The sequence below is a fragment of the Pelophylax lessonae genome (genome assembly GCF_965119305.1).
Source record: "Pelophylax lessonae genome assembly, chromosome: 2".
Classification (NCBI taxonomy): domain Eukaryota; kingdom Metazoa; phylum Chordata; class Amphibia; order Anura; family Ranidae; genus Pelophylax; species Pelophylax lessonae.
In genome coordinates this window covers 685,640,629-685,656,483 of record NC_138769.1, presented here as the reverse complement: position 1 = coordinate 685,656,483, position 15,855 = coordinate 685,640,629, and the positions used below count along the sequence as shown (strand labels likewise).

At 43.6% G+C, this 15,855-nt stretch overlaps 1 protein-coding gene across 1 annotated transcript in view; it reads left to right on the top strand.

The window, feature by feature from the left end:
* Window positions 1-15,855, top strand: part of CEP295 (centrosomal protein 295) — a 147,303-nt gene that overhangs the window by 97,429 nt on the left and 34,019 nt on the right. Inside the window, exons 17-20 of the mRNA XM_082245878.1 lie at window positions 1,522-1,713; window positions 8,830-8,924; window positions 9,699-9,816; window positions 15,504-15,719. Of these exons, the coding sequence (XP_082102004.1) occupies window positions 1,522-1,713; window positions 8,830-8,924; window positions 9,699-9,816; window positions 15,504-15,719 (621 nt within the window). The remainder of the gene's footprint in view (window positions 1-1,521; window positions 1,714-8,829; window positions 8,925-9,698; window positions 9,817-15,503; window positions 15,720-15,855) is intronic.

Below are 15,855 nucleotides of genomic sequence, written 5' to 3'. Positions count from 1 at the left end.
TGTGACATGTTCCGAAGGTGAACTTATCCTTTAACCCTTTCACTGCTTCCCCTTTTTTTTTTTTTTTGCACACATTTAAAAATCATTTTGGGTCTTAGGATTACATAAAATGCCCAAAAAAAAAGATGTCATTTCTGAAAGCAAACACCATAGAGAATAAAATAGTTGTAGTTCCAATTTTTTATGTCACATGATATTACTGCAAAGGTCTAGATAAAGTTCTGTAAAGAGCACATTAAATTAACTTTAGGGCACAAAAACGCAATAAATTACACAATTTTGTGTTAAAATAGAAAAGCTGAGATTGCAATATGTCAAACTTAAATTTGCGTGCGCCTGTAAAATGGCGACGAACTTCAGTACCTTATATTTTTCATAGGCGACACTTTAAAAGCCCCCCTATACTTCATCAGTTCAGCGTTACGGAAGAGGCCTGGTGCTAGAAATATTGCTCTCATTACGGCGTGCACGATATGTAACATATATTACAATCAATGTTTTCAGGCATAGGCACCCCTACGCGTGTGTTTACATTTGCATATGTGTATATGTGGGGGTGCCTCAATTTATTTTTACTTCACTCTTCTTTTTTTTTTTTTTTTTTTTTTTTGGGGGGACCGTTTTTTTTTTAATGAGATATATCTAGGGTCTTAAAAGGTCCCGCATGTCTCCCCTGTGTTCCACTGAATGAAATGCAATGAACATCACACTGCATTACATTCTTTCCCGGGTTGATGTCTGGGGACACGGACAACGGGGACCAGGAAGTGACATCATACACGTCCCTTCCAGAGCAGCAACAAAAAAGGCAAGCGGAGCCCAGGATACATAACGGAGGCCGCGGGCGGGGTGTGTGGAAGCCTTCAGGCGGCAGCCTATGTGCCAGGATGCAATTTCTTGTCGCCATGGTGACCTGGCGTTTGGGATTTGTTGATCCTTGGTATAGAGTGATGCAGCTCTGACATGAAGCTCAACACAGGCTCTTATCGTTACTGTGCATGATTCTCTCAATTATTCCCCCCCCCCCCTTTTTTTTTTTTGGCTAACTTCATTTTAGCTTACTGATAGCAAGGCCAGCCATCTTATTGGGTAAAGTGGATTGGACTTAAGGCTGGTACACACCGAATATCTGACAGAAGCCGGTCTAACGACTGGCTTTTATTGAATGTTTATGCTGGAAAGCCAGCATCTCATCAGCACTTGAAGCCTATGGCTGCGAGCACTAATCACTGTGTTCTGGGGGGGGGGGCAGTACTTTGTCAGAACACAATAGCTCAGCAGGGAGATCGCTGTGCTAACTTTTGAAAGAATATAAATTGTAAGATACCAAACACCTTTTTGTTTTTGATCTAAAGGAGTGTATTTAGCCAATTAAAAGTGAGTTAAATTGCGCTTTAAAGGAAAAATATATTATAATATAATTTCTCTTTTCAATCCCATTATAGTAAACCTAATACCAAAAATTGCAATTACATTTTTACATCTGTCCAACTTTTTTTTTTTTTTTTTTTTTTTTTTTAGGCCAGAGTGATGTTGCTAGAGCAGCAGAAGTCATCTGTCATCCAGACAATAGCCACAGAGATCTAGATCTTTCTGGACTGTCAATTACCAGCATGGACCAGAGTGGTAGTGAGAGCTCAAACCGAAGCAACGCTAAATTATCCTGGAGAGAAATGTTAACTCTAGAAGCATCCTATGATCCCAGCAGCACAGGTAACATCTGTTATTGATTGGTTGCACGGCGCTCTGGCAGTTTTTTTTTTTCTTTTCTGCCAAGTCAGGAGTAAGAACCTAGTTCCCTGCTGGGATCTCTGGTCCTGGCAGTTTTCTTCTTTTTTTTTTTTTTTATATGCCGTTTATTTCTTCCTGGTTTTTGTCCTGCGAGATCTACAATCAAGTGGCCAGCCAGCATGCACAGACCACAGCTCCGTACTAGGTCGACCACGACATAGCCCCACTGGACGGGGCTGGACTATGTGTTAAACGGCACATGAGGTCGCATATGACCGGGTCTCGGCCTGAGTCGCAGCATTCCTCCGGGCCGATAGCCCCCCATTTCGATGACGAGGAGGTTCTGTCTGTAGTGGTGCCTGCCAGTCCTGGTATGGTGAGTAGCTGCCCCCTCTCCCCCGAAGGGCTTTTGGGTGGACGGTCGAACACGTGGGTTCCCCTCCAACCCATCAGACCCCCCTGAATATGGTGGTCCCTGTGGGTCATCTAGCCTGAGTGGGCTAAACTTTTGCGCCGTGACCTAGAGGGTGATCCGCTTCCCCCTGCCTTTGCTGAACTGGCGGACCAGTTGGTCCAGGGGCTGCAGTCTATCTGTTATGCCTCTTTGGATGAGGCTCCCCTGATCTCTCGGCTGTCTGCTTCGGCAGTGGTACTTAGGCGCATAATGTGGCTTAAGTGTTGGTCTGCTGACCAGACCTCTCAAAAAAAAAAAAAAAAAAAAAAAGCTCACTGATTTACCTGTTTGGGCCTACCCTGGATGACATCATTAAGAGTCTCGCGGGGGATTGGAAGAGTACCTTTCTTCCACAGGCTGTAAAGGGGAAGGAACCTTGTCGCTGAGGTGTCCCGTCTTTCTCAGCTCACAGGAATGTTTTTGGTCCCTCAGGATCCACTGACAAGGGTTCGAAACCTTTCAGGTCCTCCTCGTGTGGTCCTTCCAAGCAGCCCTGTTCTGGCAAGCGGAGAGTGAGATTCTCTAGACCCGCGGACAAGGCTTCTTCAGTGTGAAGGTGCAACCTCACCTGTGCCTGGGATGGGGGGACGTCTTCGCTTGTTTTCAGGTCTGTGGACCTCTTTGGTAAACAACAAATGGGTCCACGAAATGATACTGTCTGGCTACAAGAGGGAGTATCGTTCTTACCTTCCGGAAAGGTTCTTCCCTTCCAATGTGCTTTTGCAAGCTCTCTTTGGGGAGTTACAAGACATGCTGCTTCAGGGTGTGATTGTCCCGGTTCTGGCCTCAGAACTGTTTCAGGGTTTTTTTTTTTCAAACCTGTTCACGGTCTCAAAGAATTCTAGACCTCAAGGCCATGAACTGCTTTGTGCGGGTACAGAAGTTCAGAATGGAGTCCATAAGCACGGTGGTGGCATCCCTACATCAGGGGGATTTTCTTGCCTCTATCAACATCAAAAATGCTTTCTTGCACATTTCCAATATGTGCCCGATGCCAGCGCTTTCTCCGTTTTGCTGTCGCAGAGGAGCATTATCAGTTTGTGGCGTTACCCTTTGGTCTTCTTGTAGCAGCAAACCACTTTTGAGAAACCAAAGATGGCATTTTCAGACGCAGACTTCCAGGAAAACAAACCTTTTTTTATTCGCTAGCGAAGAGAACATAGCCTGGCTCACGCTCGCTTGCTAAGTTCCCGAAATAGGCGTGCACATCACATATCGGCAGTTACGTCACAAGTGCAGATACAAAAAAAATACAGATAAAAAATTTTCCTTTATCTAAGTAAAACATACTTCTCTTTATGCAGCTACTTCCTGTAATTTTTCTATTTCAGAACAGTTGACGTTTGTGGTTTTGCACTTGTCTGTGTTCTTGCTAATGCTTTGCTTAAGAGGAAGTCAGGCAGAGGAGGAAGAGAAAGGGGACTAAAGTTTGCATGGTTATTTTGCTTATGTAGTTCTACAAACAAACTCGTCAGAGTCAACCATTTTACTAACCATCTTCCATGTTAGAAGGCTTTTCAGCTGATGCCACAGGTCTCGCCTCTGCTCTTCGAGTCTTCACAAAAGTGTTGGTCCCAGTTCTGGCTTTTTTACGTCAGCGGGGGATTGCAGTACTGGGCTATCTGGATGACCCCTCTTGCGAGCGGAGTCCTCTGGTGTCTTGATGGACAACATTGAGATCACTATACAAACTCTGAGGGAGTTTGGTTGGGTTCTAAATTACCAGAAGTCTGGTCTGATTCCATCCAGAAAGTTGGATTATCTGGGTCTAAATCTGGATTTTGCTCTAGCCAGATTGTTCCTTCCTCTGGACAATCACCAGAAGTTGCATGCTGCGATTAATTTCCTGCTGTCCAGCAGATGGTCATCCCTTCAGACTTGCATGCGGGTGCTGGGCTTGGCGGTATCTACCTTGAGGCGGTTCCGTTCGCAAAGTTCCATATAATGTCCTTTCAAAGGGAGATCCTGGTCAAATGGGACAAGTGTCCGGAGTCTCTGGAGACCTTTCCCTGTAACAGCGCACTCTGCTCAGGTGCTTGGTGCTTCTTGAGCCTTCTGTCAGGCGTCAGTGGCGCAGGTTTCCAAGGCGGCCACCTGGTCATCGATGAACATTTTCACAAAATTCTGAAAGGTGGATGTGTTGACATCTGCGGATGCTTCCTTTGGCCGCAAGGATTTGCAGCCTGCTGTTTAGAGGGTCTGTTCCCTCTTTGGGTGGTGTATTGTTCAGGTTGGTCTCCAGTTTTTTGTTGAGCTCCTGTTTACCTGGTTGGCTATTGTGTTAGCCTTGGGATTCCTTTTTGTTGCACCACCCCTCATGTTTGGGCCTGCTTGGGGACATTCCAATGGTTCAGAATTCTGGAGGGCTGTGTCTGTCAATGAACGAAAGTGAAAATAGGATTTTTGACTTACAATAAAATCCATTTCTCTGAGTTCATTGACTGACACAGCACCCACCCCTCTATAGAGTTGTATTACTTCTGACACTGCTTGGTACAAAACTGAAGACCTACAGCAGAGAGGGGGAGTATAGCACCTAGGACTGCTCATAGGCGTAGCCAAGTTCTTTTTTCTGCCTAGTGTCTACTCCTGTAGAGGGCAATATAACCCAATGGTTCAGAATCCTGGACAACTATGTCCATCAATGAACTCAGAGAAATAGTTTTTATGGTAAGTCAAAAATACATTTTTTTTTTTTTCCTTTTCTGTGTTTGTTACAAATTAGCCCCGTCATGTTTAGTTCTAATTTAAATTCTGCTATCTGAGGTCATTTTTAGCTCTTGATAAGAGAAAACGATCAGTGATGAAAAATAGCCAAATCTGAGAACCAGCAGAGCTGGTATGTGATCTATTAAGCTGAGAAGCTGTGTGTGTGTGTGTGTGTCCGTGTGTGTTTTTTTTTTTTTCTGTATGTGGTGACTGTTGTCTGTGAGTGTTTGTTTGCTTTGAACAGGAAAATTGTTATTTTTCTGTATGTTTGAGGCTCTGCTCACATACTGGCGATTCCCACGACTTACAATGGTACCCTAAACGCAGCAAGATTTTGCACGATTGTCACCCGAGGAATCGCGGTAAAATCTTACAAACAGAATCGCGTGATGCCTATCTCCTAAAATAAGTTCTTGCGATTCGGGCGACAATTGCAAAATCGCGCCACCTTTGGGGTGTTATTGCAAGTCTCAGGAATCGCAATGACTTGGGATCGCGGGCAGAATCTGATAACGCCAGTATGTGAAAGGAGTCTTAGAGTGTGTGGCCTGAGAGTGTTGTAATTCCTGTGTGTGTTACATCTGAGCGATGATGACATCTACGCTGTCCAGAAATATCTCGTGATGGCTTCTACACTTGATCTGAGCTCAGATTTGTTGTCCTGTTACTCGTCTTGCAGTACTTTTGAGGTTGGACTTGTGGGTGGAAATCCTAATTGGCTTAATATGTATATTAAAAATTGTATATTTGAAAACCAATACTCCTCTTATCCCTTTCAATGGTTGCAACAATGTTTTTTTTTTTTGTTTAAAGGATAAGTTCACGTTTGAAAAATATTACATGGTCCACCAGTTTTTAGGGTGGAACATGTAACATGTTCCAGCATCTGGAACTTCTGACAGGGGACGGGGATCTTCTCCCCACATCCACTGCGACAATTTGAAAATATCACATCCATGTGTGGCTCCGCCCACACAGCCACATCATTCATTCACAGTTTCCTGTGAATGAATGCCTACAACTACCATTAGCCATTGTGGCTGATGGCTTTGGGAGGGCGCTGGTAAGCATTCTTCTAGTCCAGGGGTCTCCAAACTTTTTAAACAGGGCCAGTTTATTGTCCTACAGACATTAGGGGGGTTGGACTGAGGTCCTCGTGAGTAGAAAATGCCCCAGTGTCAGTGGGAGTAAAAAAAGAGACCTAGCACCTCTGGTCCGTAGGTGCGGAAATAGTGCCTTTTCATTGGTAGTGGAGGAATAATCATCGTTGGTGTCATTGTGAGTAATGGTGTCCCATGGTTAGTGTCATTGGAAGGGATAGTTCCCTATTGCTGGTTTCAGTGGGACGGCTCAATTAAGGCAAGCAAAGGGCCTTAGTTTGGAGACCACTGTCGCAGTCCTTTGATCTTGCATGCTCCTTGGAATAAAAATAAATGCCCCTTTTTTTTTATTATTTATTTATTAAATTTTTTTTTTCAAAGATTAATTTAGCCTTTAACTCACCCGGGCCCGATATGCTGGAAACCCTCTTAATAAACCCTTTAACCACTTCCACAAACCGACGTACCTGTCCGACTTAGTCCGGCAACCAAGAAGTGGTTGTACTGGGGTACCTGCGCTACTGAATTTTAGTCAGAAAGACTAAGTTTTTTTTGGAAGAATTTCAATTTTACATTTTACATATTACTTATTAAGTAGCAGCATTTGAGATATTGAGTCACATATCCATATTGATTCATTTATCCAACTATTCAATAATTTTTACTTTTAAGCGCAGAGGATCACAAAACAGTCTATAATTATTTTAGTCTATTTAGTGGTATTTCTATATATGTACTGGGGTAATACCTGCAGCTAAAGGCATCACCCCGTTGTTTTTTTTTTTTTTTTAGAGCCCGTCGGTTGGCTTTCTAATGATAAGCATTGTGGCTTAGCAGCCGCTTGATCGTTATTACAGGGAGCGGGAGGGGAACGTACCCCCCCCCCCCCACCGCCCTGTAGCTGGTCAGAGTACTGAACAAAGCCGGATTCAGCTGCAATCACGTCTCCGATTAAATAGCCCGGAAGCAACATCACAACGTCACTTCTGGCTCACTCTGCTGCCAATGGCGCAGATTTTAAAAAAGTGACCAAAAAGCTATTTTTCAGTAATGCTAATTTTGCCGTTTGAGTGCAGTGGGGTTTGGGCTCTAAAAGAGTTCCTTTCACTCCCTTTTAATGTCACAAGGATGTTTACATTCCTTGTGACAGCAATAAAAGTGATCAGGTTTTTTATTTTTTTTAATGCGTCCCCGTGTGCACACGCAGCAAAAAAATGCATACGTAAGTCGCGCCTGCAAATGTAAACGGTGATCAAATCACACATATAAAGGGATCGCCACCATCATTAGAGTTAGAGCAATAATTCTAACAATAGATCACCTCTGTAACTCTAAACTAGTAACCGTAAAAATTTTTTTTTTAAAGATTTCTAAGTACCGTAGTTTGTCGCCATTCCACGAGTGTGGGCAGTTTTAATTCATAACATTTTAGGTATCTATTTATTCAGCGTGACATCATCTTTCACAATATACAAAAAAATTGGCTAATGTTACTGTTTAGTTTTTTTTTTTTTTTTTTTTTATATTCAGTGTATTTTTTCCCAAAGAATTACATTTAAAAGACCTGTGCACAAAAAACATTGTAACGACCGCAGTTTTTTTTACCCCAGAGTCTTTCCTAAAAAAATATATATAATGTTTGGGGGTTCTAAATATTTTTCTAGCAAAAAATACTGATTTGTAACTTGTAAACATGTTAGCAATAGGCCTGGTCCTTAAGTAGTTAAAAGATATGTTCATTTAAAAAAAATAAAAAAAAAAAAAAAAAAAAAAAAAAAAAAAAAAACTGTTCATTTATTATTTTCAGGTAAAAAAAAAAAAATGTGCATTTATATTTTTTGTTGCAGGAGCCTGGAAAGCATTGCATCAGTGATAAGCAGATTGCTGATGCCATGCAGGTCTCCTGCACACTGTCAGTGTATCAGCTTACCCGTACATTCCATACCAGTAAATCGATACTCCCTGACAGAAACACTCAATGAACTACCACAGCGCTCCACAGTGCCGTTGTAGTTCATTGAGAACTACAAGCCGACAGTGGCAAAGGATGTTGGGGCTTGTAGTTCATTCAGACACACGGAGCTGTGTGGGCGGAGCCCCGTCTGGCAGCTAGTACAGGGGGATTTTTTCCCCGTATTTCTACAACAGGGAGGGGGGACAGCAGGCGGCGGCTGCAGCAGCATTGGTAACCTGTTAGGTGTTCCACCCTAAAAACAGGTGGAACATGTAACATGTTCCAATGGTTAACTTATTGCTTATTGCTACATTGTTCTTGTGTAGGCGCTGCAGCCAGAAAATGGGATAGAAGACAGCATCTACCTTTTTAGCTACACCATTTTCCACAAGACTCTATGGGTAGGGCTACACTATCGGGCACAACTCCTGGGGAGTACAGAGGCATGGCATTTGCTGATTTTCGTATTAAGGAAGAGGATTTTCATCAGAACTGTAGAGGAATCTACTTTGTCACCTTACTGCAGGACGCCCCGGGCACTGGGTATCTTTATACAGAAATTAAGGGCAAAACTGATTCCAAATTATGCAGTTTAGTTTCTGCCATTTTGATGTTGTAGTTCAGTGGTTTTATTATTATTTTATTTATTTTTTAATGTAAAGCATACCTCCATTTCTACTTGCAAGTGTGAAGTTTGAAACTTCTGACTTTGGAGATTCATTTAGTCTGTCTGTACCCCTATTGGTGAGATTTAGTTTAACCTGTTCAATTATTTCTATGGTGTGACATCATCAAGCCCTTTAGTTGGTTTAGAGTTTGCTTTTAATGGGACAATCTTGTGACTATATAAATATTTTGATGTCGTCTTTTCTTTCTTTTAGACCTCCCACATAGCCCAGCAGCACCAGGCTTCCCTGCTGGTGATGGAACAGAGCCTTTCCATAACCCCTCAGCTACACAGCGGGCTGCAACACTGGTAAGTTCCATATTAAAAATCATGAAACATCACAGATTAGTCTGCGGTTATCCGAGATCGTTTTCTTCGGAAATAAAAGGATCAGTGATGAAAAATAGCCAAAATTGATTATGGTATGCTATCAAGAACTGAGAAGCCGTGTGTATGTGTGTTTTATGTATGGTGATTGTTTTGTGATTTGTAGCGTGTTTTAAGTTGAGTGTTTTTTTGTCCCCCCCCCCCCCCCCCCCAAAACCTGAGCTGTGATTAAATCTATATTGTCCAGAACTACACCATGGTGGTTTCTACACTTGATATGAGCTCAGGACACTGGTTGAGGCTCGGTTCACATTGGTGCGATGCGGGGACCCTGCAAATCCACTGCGAGTTCCTGCATGTCACCCGACTCGCAGGCAGTTCACACTGCCATATGCAAACTGCTGGGAGTGTCAGTAAAGAGTTAACGACTCCCCCCAGATCAGTTCGCATGTCGCAGTGCGAACTGTCAATTCAGAAAGGAATCTGATCGTATGGGTGTGAACAGCCATGAGATACGATTCTGGTGCGGACCATAAAAAGGGTCCTGCACCAGTTTGGTCCGAATGCGATGCAAATTCAGCCATAAAATTTGTATTGCAGAATTTGCATTGCACAAACATCGCATGTGATTTGCACAGCAGTGCAATGCGTATCAAATGCAATGTCTGATGACATCGCTTCAGTGTGAACCAGCCCTTAATCACTATATATAATTTTATTGCTGGGAAAATGGCTATAATTGTTTTGTCTGTGCAGGGAAATGCAACGCATGGACGTAGCCCAGATGGCATCAGTGACTATTTGTCTACAACCACCATATCAACCGGCAGTTTCCTGACCAGTGAGAAGACAGACAGCAGTCCTGTGAACTCCGGTTTGTATTGTGTTGTATGAAATAAAAACCATAAAAGTTGAATAAAATAAGTCCTATCGAACCGCTTTCTGCTGCTGGGGTTTCCATGAAACGCCCTAAATATTCTACCTAATCTATTTACAAACTTTCTCTCAGCAGCTTTATCTATGACGTTTTGTAACCTTCGTTGTGAAGGAATCGCACCCACTCAATAACATTAGATTGTTATTGTGTACATTTGTAAAGCACCGATCTCCATCTTTCTAAGGCTGGCCAACTTTTGTTGTACAATTTTCTGTCAGATTTACCACAAACCACATAATGTGAGGTCAAAGCTAAACCACACATTCACTTGTATCCAATTAGGCAGGCCTTCGTACTACATACTTGAAGGTAAATTTCAAGAAAATCTGACAGAAAACTGAAAGAAAATTGTATCATGTATGGCCAGCCTAAGGCTCCGTTCACACATGCTGACTGTTTGTCTGTTTTTCATCCATCCATTGACGGATCAAAACGGACATCAATGCATCTCTGTGGAAAAACTGATGATCATCCATTTGCATACACTTCTGTTTTTGTAAAGAAACAAAGCCATATTCTTCTTTCCTTAAACCCTTCCTGTCTGCCTTATAGTAGTTTTACTGCTAAAGGGTGGCCGTGCTGCGCAGGATCACGTATCCACATGATCCTGCGCTTCCGGTAACGGTCGCAAGTGCGCACCGCCAGCTGCTCGCTCTCACTGTGTTTCTACACAGTGGGAGCTGATCAGCAGATTCCGCGGTCTTGATGTCCACCGGCACCCACTGATCATTCTGTACACAGGCAGAACGGCAGTCTGCCAATGTTACCAAGGTAGATTGCCATTAAGTCAGTACGGAAAGCATGGATCCTGTGTTCCTGCAAAGCAGAAACACTGATCTTTGCCTTCCACTAGTAAAAGCACCTCCCCCCCTACACTGAAACACTAGCTAGGCACACAGTTAACCCTTTGATTGCCCCTAATGTTAACCCCTTTCCAGCCAGTGTCATTAATGTTCGTGTCACTGGTTCCCAAAAAAGTGTCAAAAGTTACTTTGTTTCCGATTTGTCTGTCGCAATATCGCAGTCCCGCTAGAAGTCGCTGATCACAGCCATTACTAGTAAAAGTAAATAACAATTCTATAAATATATCCCATAGTTTGTAGACACTATACCTAATGTGCAAACCAATCTTTTTTTTTTTTTTTACTAAAAATATGAAACGGAATACATATTGGCCTAAATTGATGAAGAAATAAGATTTTCTTTCCATTTTTTTTTTTTTTATTGGATGTGTTATAGCAGAAAATAAAACATATATATATATTTTTTTTTTTTTTTTCAAAATTGTCGTTAATTTTTCGTTTATAGCACAAAAAATAAACACAGAGGTGACCAAATACCACCAAAATAAAGCTCTATTTGTGGGGGGAAAAAAAGGACATACATTTTATTTGGGTACAGTGCAATTATCAGTTAAAGTGCTGTATCGCAAAAAAATGGCCTGGTCATGTAGGGGGGTAAATCTTCCTGAGCTGAAGTGGATAAAAGAAATGGATTGAACGGAAAACCGATGTAAACGGGCAGAAGGTCCATTTTTTGCATGAAAAAATGGCTCCAGGACTCAAGTGGTTATAGACTAACTGGCAGATTTAAAAAACAAAAAAACCTGATGTAAACTCCATTCCTTTTTTCTTTGAAAAAATGTGACTGAACTGCAGAAAGGAACGGTCCACATGTGTGAAAGGGGCCCTATGTTACGGGACTGTGGCTTTGCCTCTTTAGGCCCCTTTCACATGGATGGCCTGCCTGCTTCATCAGTTTAGTCACGTTTTTTGAAAGAAAAAAAATATTTCCATCAGTTTTTTTTTTTTTTTACATCCACAAGCTGGAGTCCTTAAAGGGATAGTTCACCTTTACTGCCTATGCAGATAAGGGGCATCTGTAGATGAAAACCTACTGTGCAGCTCTGACTAAAGTTCAATAAATCCCTTCTGTAGGTGTAGGCCATTTACATATTTTTACGAAGCCTGACTGGAATACTCCTAGGATGTTGCCAAGTACTGCCAGGAGGTTGCTAAGTGAGGCCTAGTCGTTACTCCACCATCTCACAGGTGTAGCTCTCAAATGCTGAGGTCAGAGCTACTGCATCAGGGGAGGGAAAGGACATGTGAGGGGGTTTGAATTGGAGAAAGAGCTCTCCTGTGATGGTGGAGGTGAGCAGTAATGACTAGGCCCCACTTAGCAATGTCCTGGGGCTTCATAAGGTATGTAAATGGCCTATCCCTATATCAAAGTTATTATTCATCTTTAGTCAGAGCTGCACAGTTTGTTTTAATCTACAAACATCCCTTACCTGCATAGGCAGGTTTTTTGTAAAGGTGAAACTATCCTTTTAACCACTTGAGTCCTGGAGACATTTTTTATTTTTTGTTTACTTGTTTATAAAATAATGTTAGGCCTGAAGATTACTTAAAGGCCCCCAAACATATATTTTCCGAAAGCAGGGACCCTAGAGCAGGGGTGTCAAACTCTATTTCATTGCGGGCCACATCCGCAATCAGGTTGCCCTCAAAGGGCCAGTAGTTAGTAGCTGAGTGCGCTATGTACAGAGTTGAGGGTTCAGGGGTGCGCTATGTACAGAGTTGAGGGTTCAGGGGTGCGCTATGTACAGAGTTGAGGGTTCAGGGGTGCGCTATGTACAGAGTTGAGGGTTCAGGGGTGCGCTATGTACAGAGTTGAGGGTTCAGGGGTGCGCTATGTACAGGGTTCAGGGGGGTGCGCTATGTGTAGAGTTTAGGGTTGCATTATGTACAAAGTTCAGGGTTTAGGGGTGCATTATGTACAAAGTTTAGGGGTGCATTATGTACAAAGTTCAGGGTTTAGGGGTGCATTACGTATAGAGTGCAGGGTTCAGGAGTATGTTGCATACAGAACACCCAAGTTCAGGAGTACGCTATGTACAGAGTGCAGGGTTTAGGGGTATGCAGTGTGCAACCCCAACTCCCCTGCCATGTTCTGGCTGCCAAACTGGGTGTGAGGGCCACATAAGAAGGCTTGGCGGCCCTGTGGGCCTTGTGCTTGACATATGTGCCCTAGAGCAGTGGTCCTCAACCTTGGCCCTCAGGGCCCACTAACAGGCCAGGTTTGCAAGATAACTGAAATACATCCCAGGTGATATCATTTGCTGCTCAGTGATTGCAGTACTCTAGTCTGCATCTCCCCAAGGTAATACTCAGACATCTCAAGTCTCCCGCAAGTCGCGGGAGACTCCCGCTTTTCGCCCTGAGCTCACGGACACCCGCGAGCTCAGGGCAATATCCCGGCTGTGTGTGTGAGTCTGATGACTCATCGATGCAGACAGAAGACGAGTGTGTCAGCAAGCCTGCACGGAGCCGAAGTAGATCTGGCTCACAGGCGGAGTGATATGAGTCATGCACTCTGCCTGTGGGAGGAGCTGCAGAGAGCAAGCAGAGGCTTTGCTCTCTACTACAGCCACATCTTATACTCCAGGAGGCATTTTGGCGCGCGGGGGACCAGTCATCGTGACACCCCACTCTGTGACAGACACAGTGACCTAACCTGAGAGCAGCACCAGAGAGCCAGCACCTGAGACCAGTACCAGCAAATGAACAGCACCTATGACCAGCACCAGTGACCAGGCCAGTACCAGCACCTATGACCAGCACTAGTGACCAGGCCAGTACCAGCACTAGTGACCAGGTCAGTACCAGCACCAGTGACCAGGCCAGCACCAGTGACCAGGCCAGCACCAGTGACCAGGCCAGTACCAGCACCAGTGACCAGATCAGCACCAGTGACCAGATCAGCACCAGTGACCAGGCCAGTACCAGTGACCAGGCCAGTACCAGTGACCAGGCCAGTACCAGTGACCAGGCCAGTACCAGCACCAGTGACCAGACCAAGTACCAGTGACCAGGCCAGTACCAGCACCAGTGGCCAGTACCAGCACCAGTGACCAGGCCAGTACCTGCACCAGTGACCAGGCCAGTACCTGCACCAGTGACCAGGCCAGTACCAGCACCAGTGACCAGACCAGTACCAGTGACCAGGCCAGTACCAGCACCAGGCCTGTACCAGCACCAGTGACCAGGCCAGTACCAGCATCAGTGACCAGCACCAGTGACCAGGCCAGTACCAGCACCAGTGAGCAGGCCAGCACCAGTACCAACACCAGTGACCAGGCCAGTACCAGCACCAGTGACCAGGCCAGTACCAGTGACCAGGCCAGTACCAGCACCAGTGACCAGGCCAGCACCAGGGACCAGGCCAGAATCAGTACCAGCACCAGTGACCAGGCCAGTACCAGCACCAGTGACCAGTTATACTGATTACATTTAATTTAATTATTCTCTGGTAGTGTTAAATTGGAAAGGGGGGGGGTGCGGCGTGTGCGTGGGGCGGCGTGGGGGGGGGGGCGGGGGGGCTCACCTCCCTGAAATGAGTTTTTGCAGGTTGGGATGTCTGTAATACTTCATATCTGGCCTGTTAATGGGCCCTGAGGACCGGAGTTGAGGACCACTGCCCTAGAGAATAAAATGGTGATAGTTCCAATTTTTTAGGTCACATCATATTAACTCACTAGTTTATGAAACTGAAAATTTTAATAAAAAATACACTAAAGTTAATTTTAGGGCACACAAACGCAATAATTTACCCAATTTGGTAAAAAATGAAGTTGAACTGAGTAAATAGATGCCCAACACATCAAGCATTAAAATTGTGTCCTTCAGTGAAGAAGGGAAAAATTGTCAGTACCCTACATTTATAAGGCTTCTACAGGTCATCAGTTTAGCGCAGTGTTTCTCAACTCTGGTCCTCAGGGCACACTAACAGGCCAGATTATAAGTATTACCTTGGGGAGATGCAGACTAGAATACTGCAATCACTGAGAAGCAAATTATATCACCTGTGATGTATTTCAGTTTTCTTGCAAACCTGGCCTGTTAGTGTGCCCTGAGGACCGGAGTTGAGAAACACTGGTTTAGCGTTACCCACGAGCTCTGGGACTAACATTATTGATCTCACTCTGGTGTGCACGGTGATATGCAATGTGTGTAACACAATTGCTGTTTTTTACCATTTATCTAAAACAGCTGTTCAGCCTTGTTGGCAATCCTCGATATAACCAATGCTTTTTATGCAGTGGGCAGCAATGACTGAATAAGGTTAGTTTTTAGTAAGGTGGACTGAAATCTAAAATGCATTACCACCTTAAGAGAATACAGTTATATCACTGCCAATACAAATGAAAAACAAAAGGGGGTCCAAGTCCACATTTGATTATAGTGGACAGAACTATCAATATCCTTACAATTTCTATGGGCCATTTTTGAAAAGGCATCCAAGCTGAAGTGTGAATATTTTGTGCTTTTACTGTAACATTTATAACCCAATTTGTGTTTCCCACATTCTCTTGAGTACAGGATATATACTCTACCATGGCCACTATGGCTCTTGTCTATGGTACCTCAGTATCTAAGTTATCACACATGTACTTGTTACAGCTAAAGCTATTTTTTTACACCAGTTAACTTTTTTTTTTTTTTTTAAATTTCCTTTTTACATTTAGTTAGGGAAACAACAGACATTTTGTACATAAATGTTTTGATTCTCTCCTTTCGTTTTATGGGCATATCTTTTAATATGATTATATGGTCTTTCAGATGCCCTGTCAGATTTGCAGAGATGTGATTATTCTGTAATTGGGGAACCCAGGGATGTTAGTTCCAGTCCATCAGCAACCAGAACGGCGATTCAGTCTGATATGAGATGGCGTGATTACCTGACCCCAATGGATAACAGCAGGCACATCCAGCAGATCATAGACAAATACACCAAAGACCTCCATGTGTCACTTGAAAAGAACTTGAGCTTTCATTGTAAGTAGACATTTTTTTTTTTTTTTTATATCCAGCTAGGGCAATGGGAAGAATGCAACCACCCAATCAAAACTGCATTCGGCTCTGATCGGGTCTCCATGTAAAAACCTGGAAGTGATGTCATGACATCACTTCT